Source organism: Psammomys obesus, unplaced genomic scaffold (assembly GCF_907164565.1).
Source record: "Psammomys obesus unplaced genomic scaffold, mPsaObe1.curated_primary_1811, whole genome shotgun sequence".
Lineage (NCBI taxonomy): Eukaryota > Metazoa > Chordata > Mammalia > Rodentia > Muridae > Psammomys > Psammomys obesus.
Window position 1 is genome coordinate 2,036,713 of NW_026596109.1, and position 14,344 is coordinate 2,051,056.

General features: G+C 43.2%; 1 protein-coding gene across 2 annotated transcripts in view; it reads left to right on the plus strand.

Annotated features, from left to right (window-relative positions):
* Patj (PATJ crumbs cell polarity complex component) overlaps positions 1-14,344 on the plus strand; it is a 307,127-nt gene that overhangs the window by 210,042 nt on the left and 82,741 nt on the right. For both annotated transcript variants that reach the window (XM_055628777.1, XM_055628778.1), the window contains exons 30-31: positions 3,319-3,391; positions 12,761-12,844. In XM_055628777.1, the coding sequence (XP_055484752.1) occupies positions 3,319-3,391; positions 12,761-12,844 (157 nt within the window). The remainder of the gene's footprint in view (positions 1-3,318; positions 3,392-12,760; positions 12,845-14,344) is intronic.

The following is a 14,344-nucleotide window of genomic DNA, read 5'->3' on the forward strand; positions in this document are numbered from 1 at the left end:
CTCTTGCCGGGTGGCCTGCTATGTATCTTGTTGCCATTGTCTTATGTGACTGTGTTAATTTCTCCCTGTGTCTGATACATAAACCATCCTAGTCTAAATCCTACGTACCTTTAACTATCAGCTTGACACAGCATAGAGTGATCTCAGAAGGGATTTTCAGCCAAGGTGTTTCCAAGATCAGACTGGCCTGACGGGGGATTGTTTAAGTTGTTAACTGATGGAGGAAGACCTGGGCCACTGTGGCAAGCACCACCCCTGGATAAGTTCTGAGCTTTGTAAGAAAGCTAGCTAAGCATGAGCCAACAAATGGCATTTTCTCCATGGTTTCTGCTTCAAGTTCCTGTGTGAGTGCCTGCTCTGACTTCCCTTGGTGACGGACTGTGTCCTGGAAGTACAAGCTGAAAAAATCCCTTCCTCCCCTAAATTTCTTTTGGTCAAAGTATTTTTATCACAGCGACAGAAAGGAAACTAGACCGTGTATGTGCGTATGTGAACATTGAATAGAGGTAGGTTCCATTACTTTGGTTTCAGGCATCCAATGGGGATCTTCAAACATGGCTCCCAAGGATTGGGATCACTACAGTACACACAGGGATATGGACCCTGGAATAATTCTCCCTCCATATTGGGGCTTCACTGGCTCTAGCAGTGAGTGCTTAAGATAATTCTAAAAAATACAAACAACTGCAACTCGAGGCTGTATCTCATATGGGTGCCTAGGAACCCTTCACTGTTGTTTAAAAGCTTGATTATAAAGCAAACATACCTGAGTCTTTAGGAGACTTAGACAGTTGAGGGCCTGGTGTTGAGGGCTTGGCGTCTACACAGAAGTCACCTAGCCCGTTGCTTGTTTGTGTGTCAGTTGGTTTCTTCTGTTTTCCTTCTCCTGTGTCTTTCCTCATTGAAATCACTGCTGTGACACCCTCCACAACTCGATGTGACTTGGTGAACAATGTCACGTTATGAAGTGGATTGTAAAAGACTGTGAACTGTAACTTTTACTGCCCATTAAAAGTAATTGAAAGTTTTCTACTATGTGAGCTTTTTAAAAAAGTGGATTTTAAATGGCATTGAAGTCATAATAACTTGTGGAAAATCATTAAATTTTAAATGGATGCCCTGAGACAACTAATCATGACCTCAAAATATATGTACAGCCATATTTCCAATGCTAGTAGCCTTGCACTGAGTTTTTCCTTGGATGCTGGGGATCCGAACTCAGGTCCTCATGCTTGTGTGGCAAGCAAGCACTTTACCAGCCCCTCCATTTCTTTATACTCTGCCCCACCTCCCAAAGAATTTTCACCAGCTTAGGATTCTGATAGTTCAGTCTCTGCTTCCATTAACAGTCCAGAAACAAAAACCCAAAACCACATGGCTAGAGATGGGTTTCTCCCACGAGTAACTCAGTAGACTGTTTCCTCAATGCAACAAGAAGCTGTAGGATTATTTAAAGCCAGAATAGAAGTATAATCACACTAGGTGGAAAAGTCAGAAGTTGGTAGTCATCATCTTCTATGTTGGAAATTTGAAGCCAGCTTGGGCTACATGAAACTCAGTGTCAAAACAGAAAAAGATGATGACAGAGGAGGCAGGGTGATGATGAATATAGTCAGATTTGTCTGTTAGGACCACAGTGACCGTGCTGTGTGAAGATGCTGAGAAACATAGGGAGTCAAACACAAGCTTTTCTTGGTTGGGTGAGAAATGGTGATGGCCAGCACATAGGGTAGGCTGGGAAGCAGTGAAGAGATTTAAGGTACATTAACATACATTTTGAACATGGAGTCACAAGAGTCTCATGGACTGGAAATACCATTAAGAAATGAGTTTTTTCTAGAAAGACTCTTAGCTCCCCACCCGTACTCATGCAACTGACCCTAATTAAATACCGCTGGACACACATACAGGTAACCATGAAAGCAGGAGAGGGACTTCCAGGGAAGAACAGGGTCAGTGGTAGGAAAAGGGACGAGAGAATCATGGGAGGTGGGATATAATCAAAGTGTGTTACATATGTGTAAAATTGTGACTAGCAGAACAAATTTAAAAGACTCCCAGTTCCTGGCTGAACAAGAGGGCAAGTCTTCCTGAGCACCCCGGTGAGAAAAATCGGCTGTAGAACAATCTGGAGGCTGAGTGGATCAATGAGTTCTGTTTTTCTCAAGAAGCTTGTCAGACATGTAGTAGAAGATGTCAGCCTTAAAGTGAGGAGTCAAATGTGCAGGTGGTGAGCTCTAGAGAAGACCTGAGTCAGAAGACATAAATGTGGCCCCTGTTAGAGGAGCCAGTTGTCTCATTGAGGTTATTAAAACATACTGGAGGAGTATAGAGGGGTGTTCATAAATTGAATGAAGACAAGCCTGTCAGGGAAGGGGGGGCATGGCTGAGGTCTAGAGCAGGAATGACATGGACCAATGGACTTGTTACCCAGCTGCCAGCTCGGGTAAGTAACCTTTCTATGTACAAAGACATATGAGGTCTTAGGTTTATTTTCCCCCTTCTTAGTGCTAGCGCCCAAGTCATCTTTATGAGTTTCATGCTTTTGTTTGTGAAAGATAAGATTTCACGTAAGTAAATCTGACTGTAGTTAAATTGTCCCTGCGTGGTAGTGTAGGACAGTTGTGATCACCTAAAAAGCACTGCCTGCTGTCTACTGGTAACACGGTGGAAATGAGACAGATGATCAGAACTGATACTTTAGGATGGCTGTGTGCCTTTTCTCCTGCTGATTAGATCCCAGCTCCTCCCCATGCTGCTCATTCAAGATGGCAAGCAGCATTCACATAACCACAAGCATGGTCTTTCCGGAGCTCTGCTCTCTCCATCCATCGCTCCTTCTCACAGTCTGCCATGTAAGGCCTGTTACAGATATCCTAACATCTTTCATTGGCAAAGCAAAGTCTGAAGCCAAGTGAGGAGGCTGGGAATGTTTCTAGTTCAGGTCACAACACTGTAGACCTGAGTAGAACCTAGAGACTGTGGACAGCCATTTGAAAATTTGACATTCCACAAGGCCAAAAATGTCGGTGCCTTTCCAAAGTTATCTTTAGCAGCATCAGACATTCTCAGCTGTATTTCCTAACTGCTGACCTCATCATTCAGTGTCACTAATAACTGTACCCAGGTACCTCTGAAGTGTGACATCTATCTTTGTGTAATAGCGTTGCATGCTTGATCTCTCCGTGTAGACGTTTAATTCTCTGGTACTGTGTGCTGTGTGCAAGTTTTGAGCTGAGAACTAAGGAAGTACTTGTAATTTGAGTCACGAACTTAACCTTCTCAAGTATTGATTCTCCCTGGTTGGCTATTTCACAGAAATGAAGATGCAGTCGGTCAGATGGCTGTTGGTCCCTTCCCGGTACCATCCAACTCCCCATCGCCCGTGGAGGTAAGGTTGTTCAGAAGTAGTTCTCAACGAAGTTTTTGCCACTTCCGTAAGACCTTATGTTTTGGTTTTTAGTCATGTAATCTCTGTTAACTAGCAAATACCCTGCCTAAGATAGAAAGCATTTGAGGTATGCTTATAAGGTGTGAAACAGTGTTAAATGAATGTATCAGAATCAGCTCACTACTGTTCCCTCCTCAGAGTTAGGGAGTTCCTCAGATCTCGTGAATGACCTAGCAATGGCCATTTACATATCAAAATCCAGAGAGCCCTGCAGCTGCGCAGTCCACAAAGCTGGAAGCCTCAGAGCAACGGGGACTGCAGTGTAGTCCCAGGCCATGACTGAGGGACTTGGGGAAGTCCTTTGGGAATTGTTGGTGTGAGTCTGCATTGAAAGACAGAAGCAGCTGGACTCTGATGTCCTCGGCACACCGCGGCAGTGGTAGACACTTGTCAGGGAGAGTGGCGCTAGCCACTGCCGTCTCCTTGTCCCTCTTCCTTCTGGGCACTCAGCCTCGTGGATGCTGCTGCTGACTTTCCCCTCAGGTTCCATTCCATGGGTCAGCTGTCTCTAGAAAGAGCCTCACACCTATCTCCGAGTCCAGTCAGGATCAATCAACATTGAATCACAAGCTGTTCCAGCTGTAATTTCCATCTGTTTTGAACAGTAATTGTCAAATAAGCTACAAATTAAAACTTTGTAGCAAGAAATATCATTTCAATCATCCTGATTTCAGCAGTCTTGCCAACACCAAGGGGTTTGTGGTGGGGGTTGTTTTTTTTGTTTGTGTGTTTTTGTCTTGTTTGTTTTTTGTTTTTTTCAAGACAGTGTTTCTCTGTGTAGCCCTGGCTACCCTGAGACATTCTGTAGGCCAAGCTAATCCACTTGCCTCTTCCTCCTGAGTGCTAGGACTAAAGTGTATGCTACCACTGCCTGGCAAGTTCTGTTTGGCTTCTTAAATTTAAGACCACAAAGGGTCTGAAGATGTAGCAGTAGAGTCTCTGGTATGCACCATGCCTTGGGTTCAGTGCCTTGCGCCAAGAGACTATAGAGACAAAAGACTTGAAGTAGATAGAAGACATGCTGGCAGAGGGCCTGCCCCACAGCCATACTTCCAGGCCAGATTCTGCGGCTGTATGTGAGCCATGGAGCCTTAGAGAATTACACTTGCAATCATCCTTTGCCCCCCATTCTAGCTTTTTGCAGAATAATGACAACAGCTTCTGCCTCATTGCTAAGATTAAATAACATATGTGCAGGATATATTCTGAGATGACTGAGACCACAGATCGTACCAAGCTGTATAAAAGCACCTTGCCTCCATCTGTTTTACTCTGTTGGGAATGGCAGTGACTCAACCACATGCCTTCTTTAGTGTGTCCCTGGCCAGCTGGTATCTGCAGCTTCCTGCTCAAGGGGCTGCATGTGACTAATGATTGAGGGTGCTGCTAGCTATAGGGTCCTGTCTAGGTACTTCCAGTATACTTTCATGGCCCTTGTATCCAGACTGAGGCAGAGTTGTTCTTTTCAACCTCGAGAAGAGACACAGACCATGAGCCCATGAGCAGGTATGCCAGTCAGCATCAGCCCTTGTGCATGCCTGGTGGGGACCACCAAGCCCATGTGCTTGTCCTGGAGTGGAAAGCAACCATGTATAGACCTACTCAGTAGGGACTGGAGAGATGGCTCAGAGGTTAAGAGCACTGGCTGCTCTTCCAAAGGTCCTGAGTTCAGTTTCTGGCAACCACGTGGTGGCTCACAACCATCTATAATGAGATCTGGTCTGGTACCCTCTTCTGTCAAGCAGGCACGTATGCAGGCAGAATCTTGTATAAATAATAAATAAAAGCTGAATAGTATTCCATTGTGTACATGTACCACAATTTCTTTATCCATTCTTCAGTTGAGGAACATCTGGGTTATTTCCAGTTGTGCAAGTGTCCTTGTTATATGGTGAAGCATCTTTTGGGTATATGCCCAGAAATGGTATAGCTGGGTCTTGAGGGTGTTTTGGTTTGGTTTGGTTTGGGTTTTAAGAATGCAGCTCTGCAGTTTCTGTTACAGTGTTGTCATGTAAATTACATTCTCTGGATTGCTGCGTCTTCTATTCACTGTCTTCTATGGAAAGGTGCCCTCCTGTGGGATGAAGTCTGTGAGCTCTTTCTTCACTGCTGTGTACATGCCATTACTCTGCCGTTATATAGGTGTTTCTTTGCATGTTCACACATAATTTATAAGTAAGATGACAAGAAGAACCTGTTTAAACCATACACTAAACATTAAGTGCAGCAATGCCATTGGTAAGTTGAACCTGACAGTAATTCAGCCTGGCTTTTATTGTGTGCTGGTGATGTCTCACGTTCCTTCCCTTATTTGGCAAATATTTAATAAGCTCCGTTTTGTTGTTGTTGTTTTTTAACACTCAAAAGAAGATGGTACACCGGCCAACTTAAGTATTTCAAACGGACAGAAATTAGTATCAGAACAGTGTCTCAGGATGACCTCTGAGTGTAGTTTCCTCCCAGTACTTGGCAGTATCTACAGCTGTATCTAGAAAACTCACTACTGTGGAAAATGAAGACTTAGGTTGGTTGGATGGGGAGGGGAGGCGGCCCTGTTAACTAACTGCTGTAACACTGTCCTTCTGGCGGCTGTGGCAGCTCATGTTCTCTTTGAGAAATGTTATTTTTTAAAAAGATGTTTATGATAGCATTAGGAGAAATTCAGTTTGTCAAATCTAGTAAACAGGATTTTTTTTTTCTTCAAAAAGAAATATTTGTGAACTTCCGTTGGAATGAGAGTTAAAAGACCCCACATTGCGATTTGAAAAATGTATTGGATTTAGGAACACAGAGGTAACACAGTCTAAAACAACAAACATGAACCTTATTTTTAAAAGACACTTAAGCTGGGTGTGGTAGCACATGTCTTTAATCTCAGCACTCAGGAGGCAGAGGGAGGCGGATCTCTGCGAGTAGGAGGCCAGCAAGCCAGTCAGTGCTACATAGTGAGATCTTATTTGAAAATCAAACAGGCTTTCGTTACACTGAGAGGCATGTTGGTGACGCTTTTAAAATGTGATGTTGCTTAGTGGCATCTCAGATTAGAGGACAACAATTATTTCTGTCGATGTATTCTTGTCTTGTTGGATGAGGAAAGGGGAGGAAGAACACCAGTGTCCATCTGGTCGGTGTCTTCCCAAACCACCAGAGCCTCGTTAGCACGACTGATGCTCTGCACTCGCATAAAGCAACGTTTCTGCCATCAAGGGTCTTTCTGTCCAGTTGGTAAGAAACAGTGGTTAAACTGTATATCTGAGAAAACACGGTAACATAAAAATAAAATAGCAAGCAAGGTGTGATAGTCCTTGTCTGTGACCTTGTCCAGCACTCAGGAGGTGCAGTGAGGACTGTAAACCCAAGGACAGCCTGGGCTATGCAGTGAGACTCTGGAGAGTGACTCAGTGACGTGCCTGCTGCACACGCATGAGGACCTGGGTTCGGCTCTTCAGCACGGGTGTGAACACTGTGGCGGGAGTGTGGCGGTCACCCCGGTGCTGGCCAGCCTCTCTAGCCAGCTGCTGAGCTCCAGGTTTCATGCTTCCCCATCTGTGTGCATGCTTGTGCACACACACACTCACACTTTTTTTTTTTTCCTGAGACAGGGTTTCTCTGTGTAGCCCTGGCTGTCCTGGACTCACTTTGTAGACCAGGCTGGCCTTGAATTCACAGAAACCCACCTGCTTTTGCCTCCATGAGTGCTGGGATTACATCATGCCTGGCCACAACTTATTTTTAACCATTAAAAATTCATACACTGTATTGTGATATATAGTTTCCCCTTCCCCACCTCTACCCAGATCCTGCCCACTCATCCAACGCCAGGGCTTCTTTCTCTAGAAAACAAACAAATAAAAAAATTTAAAAAAAGCAAATAAAAAAGCACTAGATAAATAGATAGATGGATAGATAATAGTAAAAGAGCAGAAGAAACACAACAAAACAAAACAAAATCAAAACCTATAATTTCAAGCAAAAGACCAGTGAGATCAAAAAAAAAAAAATCTACAAAATCACCATTGAGTTCATTTTGTGTCAGCCACCTACTGCCGGGCATGGGGCCTGCCCTGGAGTGCAGTTTATATCCCCAGTTAGACTCCATTGTAGAAAAGTTATTTTTCCTTTGCAAGTGGTTGTCGCCTCTCTGACCTGGTCCCAGCCCAGTGTGGCCCCATTTTATTTTATTTTATCTTATTTTATTTTATTCTTTTAGTTAAAAACTTTTTTTTTTTAACTAAAATAAATGAAAAAAAAAAAAAAAAACAAAACAAAACAGCCATCACCTTATTTGGGAGATTCCCAGAGAGTTGAGCAAAGGAGTGGAAGTTTGGAACTTTAGAAGGTGTAGGACAATTGTCCTTAGTAGGGGACATGCGCACACACACCATCTTTACCATCTTTGGGTGGTGCTATGTTGATGCTTTTGCCATTTCCTCATCTGCCGTCCTGACTTAGGTCTTCTAGGGGAGTTGTTGTGAGCAGGCTTGGCCGAGCCAGCCACATTGAACAGGCGGTTTGAAGATCAGCAAGAGAGAAGTGGACACCTGCCCCCAGGATTGACGGACTCATTTTCTCAGCAGCCACCTTCCTTCAGCCAGATGGTCCTCAAGCCACCAGGGATCCTTGTTCCTTAGAGTCATGCTGCTGACCTCCTTCCCTTTCCTGTCTTTGACTGTTTGCCATGTTTAAAGCTCTTGGCAAGCGGAGTGCTGTAACGGCTCCTTGCCGTGTGAGCCATTCTGTTCTGAGTGGAGCTATAATACCATTCTTGCATTGTTCAGGCACTCTTATATAAACTATGGTTTGCTTAGAATATAAGTGCCTCATTTCCAACAATTCTCAGTCCCCCACCTTTTTTTTTTTTTTTTTTTTTTTTAACCTGAGTCTCCTCTCCATCTGGATTGGGACTTCATAACCTCCTCAGTGGACATATGTCCAGCTAAAAGCAGAAGAGAATGTTTAAAAGGTGAACATAGTGCAGCTGAGATGGAGGCCTTTGAAGTGAGGCAGGCCCAGGAGGACTAAAGACCTGCATCAGATGAAAGAATCACAGATGTTGGCATCAGCGATCTTTCAGTTTCATCAGATAGATTCCCCACATACGTAATTAGGATGCAAAAGAGATGCTAATGAGTAACAGAGGAGGAGGAAGTGAAGCAATTTAGAAAGACAGTAAATATGGCTGGCTGCGTGAGTGCTGCAGTCTCACAGAGAAGCTTTCTATGAAACAGTATGAAGTATAATGTAGTAAGCACAGAAATCATTTACTCAAACAGTACTTTGGGGCAGATGACTCTATGTGTTTCTTTAAGGGCTTTTTGTTGTTTGTCTGTTTGTTTGTTTGTTTGTAGGCAGGTTTTTGTTATGTAGGCTTGACAGCTCTGAAATTCTTACAGTGGCCAGAGCTGACATTTTCTCTTCCCTGGCTTTTACTGCCTTTTGCCCTCTGTCCCTTCACCTTTCCAGCCTCGGTTTCTCTGTTTCACCCTGGCTGGTCTCTTGACCTGTTCAGTTACCTCTTCTTCGGCTGGCAGCTCAGCCGAAGCCCGCCAACCACTCTGCTGTCAATGCTGGTGTCGCTCTTCGGCCTCTTCCTTCTCGGGAGCAGTTCACCCCACAACACTAAAAGCAGGAAAGCCTCTTTACTGGCCCCAGGATCAAGTGAAAGCAGAATGAAATAGGAAAATATAGTACAACCCACAAGGCAAACAGTGGAGCTTTTAATGGCAAACAATTGTGGTTTATAGGCGAGAACCCTAAAGCAGCTACACTTGTAAGAGTCTGCTGGTCACAGAAACACAGTCTGGAGGGAGGGCTGTTCCCCAGTGCTGGTGCCTGTGGAACTTGGAAGTAGAACTTGACATGGAGCCTAATTTGTCATGTATATTAACAACATGTTGTCTGGGTGAACGAGTCTAATGAAGCCTCCGTGGAGAAAAGAGCACTGCCACCAGACATAAGTGTTCAGAATTACAACCTCTGTATGTATAATGAACCTGTGTGGACGCTTCACCAGAGACTGGTGCTGCTCAGGGTTTAGTAAATGCCTGTTGCTTGTACTGGGTGCCACTCGAACCAGGTGACTTTGCGACACAGAGCTCTGACTTTATGCATTCTTATGCCAAGATTTTGTCCACATACAAGAAACAGACAGAAGTGTAGAGGAATTTTAATTCAGAACACTGGTTTTCTGGCAAGAGATCATATTCAAAGACCTAGGTCTGTGTGATCTGGCTGGAATACAAAGACACCTTTAATCTAGGAGGCTAAAGGCAAGAAGATCTGAGCTCAAGGACAGCCTGGTAAAGAGCAAGTATTAGGTCAAGAAAAGCTTAGGTCCAAGGGTGGTGGTACATGCCTTTAACCCCTAACAATGAAGGTAAAGTTAGTTTGTAGAAGGAAGCATCCCTGTTTGAAAGTGAGGCCCAATTAAGTGGCAGAAAATGTGATGAATCAGAGAAAGGTTTGACAGATAGGATATGTGCAACTCTCATGAGAAGAGAGAGGAAAGAGAAGTTACTTACATGGCAATGTGGGGGGCAGGAGGAAGAAGAGGATGAGGAGGAGGAAAAAGAGGAAGAAGAAGAGAGAAGAAGAAAGGGCAGTTTTACCAGGAACAGCAATAGGCAGGTTGCAAAGAGAGAACTCAGGTGAAGACCAAATGGGTCAGAGAATGAGAAGGAGCTATAAGATTAGAAAAGATTACTGGAGTTAGTTTGAGGCCAAGCAGAGCAATTCAGGGGCTGAGAGAAAAGACAGGTTGAATAAGTTAGCTGGGAGAGGAGTTTGAGCCAAAACAGGTGAGAGTTCAGTAAGAACAACAGAGGGGGAGCTTATTTTGCAGTAAGTCTCAGAGGCTGAAATTCTAGGTCTAGGTTAGATTGCACGGAGGCTAAAATCTTCCAAGAGTAGGCCTAGGTTAACTGAAGGTGGTAGTAAGCTTCCCAGACAACCACTGAAACAGGTGACTAAAAGTTCCTTTTACTGAGAAGGGCAACAGAATATTTAATACAATGCTTGTATGTTTATAGTACATTTGCAGTGTGTGTATATATATATATATATATATACACACACATACACACACATATATGTATATATATGTGTATATCTTAGTATGGTACAGTATATATATTGTATATATATATATATATATACACACATATATACATATATATGTATATATACGTGTATGTATATATATAGAAACTGAGAACACTCTAGTCACCCAGTGCTGCAGGACTTCTATGGTTATTTGTAACCTCACTTTGTATTTGTATCATCCACATTCAGACCGGTATATATCAGGTTTTCTGAAGTGTTGATTATTGTTGTTTTCATCAAGTCCTTTGGAGATTGTTGGATGTGTTTCTAAACTTACTTTGTGCAGTTGTGGGAGAGCACCACTTAGAGAATTGCTCGCTGTACCTGCAGTTCCTGTATTACTGCACAGGATTGCTCCAGTCATAGTTTCATAGTGGGTCAGGGGTCGGGGAAGGGTCCATAGGTCCTACCCTCCCTGAAGGACTTTCAACAGTTAACAGTCTGTAGGAAAGGGAGTGTCGGAAGGGCATGGTGGCACACGCCTGTAATCCTAGCACTCAGGGAGGAGAGGCAGGCATATCTCTGTGAGTTTGAGGCCAGCCAGCCTGGTCTACAAATCAAGTGCAGGACAGCCAGGACTACACAGAGAAACCCTGTCTCAAAAAGAAAAGACAAGAAAAGAACAGTGTCATTGTTGCTCTTGCTGCAGTGAATAACCTCCCATCTGTGCTGAAGCAAGAAACTCTCATTGAAAAAAGGTCACACAAAGACAGAGAGTAGCAGGGGGACTACTGAGAAGAAGGGCTTAGTGGGAGGGAGATAGAGAGAAACCAGGGGTGAAAAACAACTGATATGTAATATATAAATGTATAAAACTGTCGAACAATAAAAGAATTTTTTTTTCGTTGTGTTGTTTTTTTGCTCTTCAAGACAAGATTTTTCTGTGTAACCCAGCTGTCCTGGAACTCGTAGACCAGACTGGCCTCGAACTCAATCTGCCTGCCTCTGTCTCCTGAGGGCTGGGAGTAAAGCCATGAACCACCACTGCCTGGACCAGTGAAAGAATTTTTTAAAAGAAAATTGCTATTGCTACAAAAAGCCCATAACTTTAGAGTCTCTAGACAGGGGGGAGGGGGGTTAACAATTAATTTAATGTTTATACTCTTGAGGTCCAACTGCAGCCTAAAAATAGACTGTGAGCAGGCTGTTAAATTTTCCAGTAAAATGTTGGCTGTGTCTTACAAAAGAAGTAGCTATGCCTCTTAGAAAGGTAGAGATATAGATCAAAGCTAAATCAACCCTTACTCATCATAAGTATGAAAATTCCTTCACTTGTTAGTGCATGTATTTATTGGGGGGAGGAGGTGTCAGGAGACAGTTGAACTCCAGAGCTGGTTCTTTCTTTCCACCAGGCGAATGCTAGGGATTAATTACTTCTGCTAACAAATTGAGCAGACATCTGATTTCATATGCCTTTTCAGCTGTGTGACTTAATCCTTGAGGGCTGGAGAGATGGCTCAGTGGTTTGGAGCAATCGTTGCTCTTCTGAAGGGCCTGAGCTCCATTCCCAGAACCCCATGGCATCTCACAACTTTCTGATGCTGTTTTCTGGTGTGCAGATCTACATCCTCAGATAGATAGATAGATAGATAGATAGATAGATAGATAGATAGATAGATAGATAGATAGATGGATGAATAAATAAATATTTTTTAAAAACTTAATGTTTGAATAGTCACTCATTTCTTTTACTATATAATTGATAAACTGGTTGTGTGTCTTAGTGACTTACGCTGTCTAGGAACATATTGCTCCCAATTCTGTGGGAGGAATAATTTTTCAGTGTTTCTTGACTTGTAAAAACTGAGTGTGTGGTCATAAACATCTAGATAAGTAATAAAATACAAGGGAAAAAAAAGCAAAAGAGGAACAAAGAACTAACAGCAAGCCTCCAACACTCCTCTTTTAGTCTCCTTAACAGAACTAGCAAAATCCGTTGTCCAGGTTCCCATTCCTAATAAGTTGTTGACAAAAAGAAGGGAACTGACTGAGACAGCCAGGCATGTGCCTGTGACAGAGAGCAGGGACCAGCAAGAATCGATGCCTAATAAAGCAAATGGACCAAAGGAAGATGGCAGACTGGCTTCCTTAGAAACAGTGTCCCCTGTAGCATCAGAAACACTACACCCACAGATGGGCAGAGTATGTGGTCTAAGACAGCGTGAATGAAGAATAACATCTTTATATTTTCCCTTTACTGTCCCACAGCTGGCTGACACAGAACCTGTCAGCAGTGAGGAAGACAGCAATGTGGATGCTAAACACCTGCCTGAAATTGAAAGCTCCAGACCGGTGAGAATCCAGCCTGTTCTTCATCCTTTATCCTAGACCGGCATGGGGAGCAGGGCTTGCATTTCTTACCAACCTAGCAAGGACTGCCTGCCGGCTGTCTTGCTCTCTAGGCACCTTGAGCTCTGAGACAGAGAGAAGGAGAGAATGTGCTACTCAGCAAATGACTGGTTGTCACAGAACTGGTTATCTCTCTGACCATGCTTGAGCTGTGCTGTCCAGGACTAAAGTGGCACCTAGCCACTCCTTCAAATCCAGTTCAGCCCTAAGTGTTTCCAGGGTCTGGACTGAAGGAACTTCATCAGGAGGAAATGGTTTCTTTGATTCTTAGTAAAAGATCCCTAGTTGCCAATGGACTAGACTATCATCAAATGAAGAAAGCTGTGGCTGTCCATTCATATAGATAACTTGCTGTTTAATTGTCTGCTTTGAACCGTGCTTTCTACTGTGTTCTGCATCCATGAGGGTGATGACCATTCCTCTATAAATCAGGACACAAAGTTAATTTTCTCACAAAAGCCAATGGCCAATATGTGACCATGGACACCGAGCTCTCTGGTGTCTGTGCCTTTTTGTAATGTGCCTTTCTGGTTTGTTGCTGATTACTTCCAAAGTTGGGCTACAGTTGTTAGAAAGGAATATGCTTTTTTTTTTTTTTTTTTACCCCTCTGTGTTTCAGAATGTCTTACAGATCTCCAGAGAATCACCACTTAGATGACTTTAAATCTAGTTGAGGTTTTACTTTACCTGAAGGAGTTTGAGAAGTTATTCGTTTATTTATCTTCATTTAACTTTTAGAAAAAACTTGTATTGGACCTGCCTTAGAGTACATCTCCAACAGAGTGAACTGATTTGTTTAGGCTTACAGGAAGGATTATTTCTACTTCAGGCTATCTCTTCAGCAAGAGTAGAAATTGTAGCCAACCACAATTGGGCAAACCTGCTTGGGCCTCGAGACCCCCAGTATCTAGACACCCAGTATCACCAGGACCCCTGTTCCTCTTCCAAAAGACAGAACACATATCTTTGCTGAAAGGCCATTCATTTAAATACAAGTTAACTTATTCTTTGGGACACTGTATCACTATGGATACATTACAGAAAATACTTAAAAGCAACATAATTTTTTATGCAGCCCCCAATTTAATCCCCAGAAGAAATGGAAAGGAAGGAAGGGATAGTCTCTTATGTCTGAGAGAGTCTGATGGTACCAACAAGGCTCTCCTGTAGGCTGCAGACAGAACCCATCCTTAGGCCACTCTGTTCCTGGGCACCATTAGTGAGAGATGGGTCTCAGGCAACCCAAGAGACCTGAAGTGTTGAGCTACATTTGAAAAGTGTGTGTGTTGCCTTCATATGTATTGTGTACTAAATGTGTGCCTAGTCTGAGTTTATTCTTAGATACCAATTCATCCATGAATAACTGGATTCTCACTCTTGATACTTCTCTCTCTTTATTCCTTCCATTCCCATCCTCCTCATTTTCTGGTATTCTAAAATTTC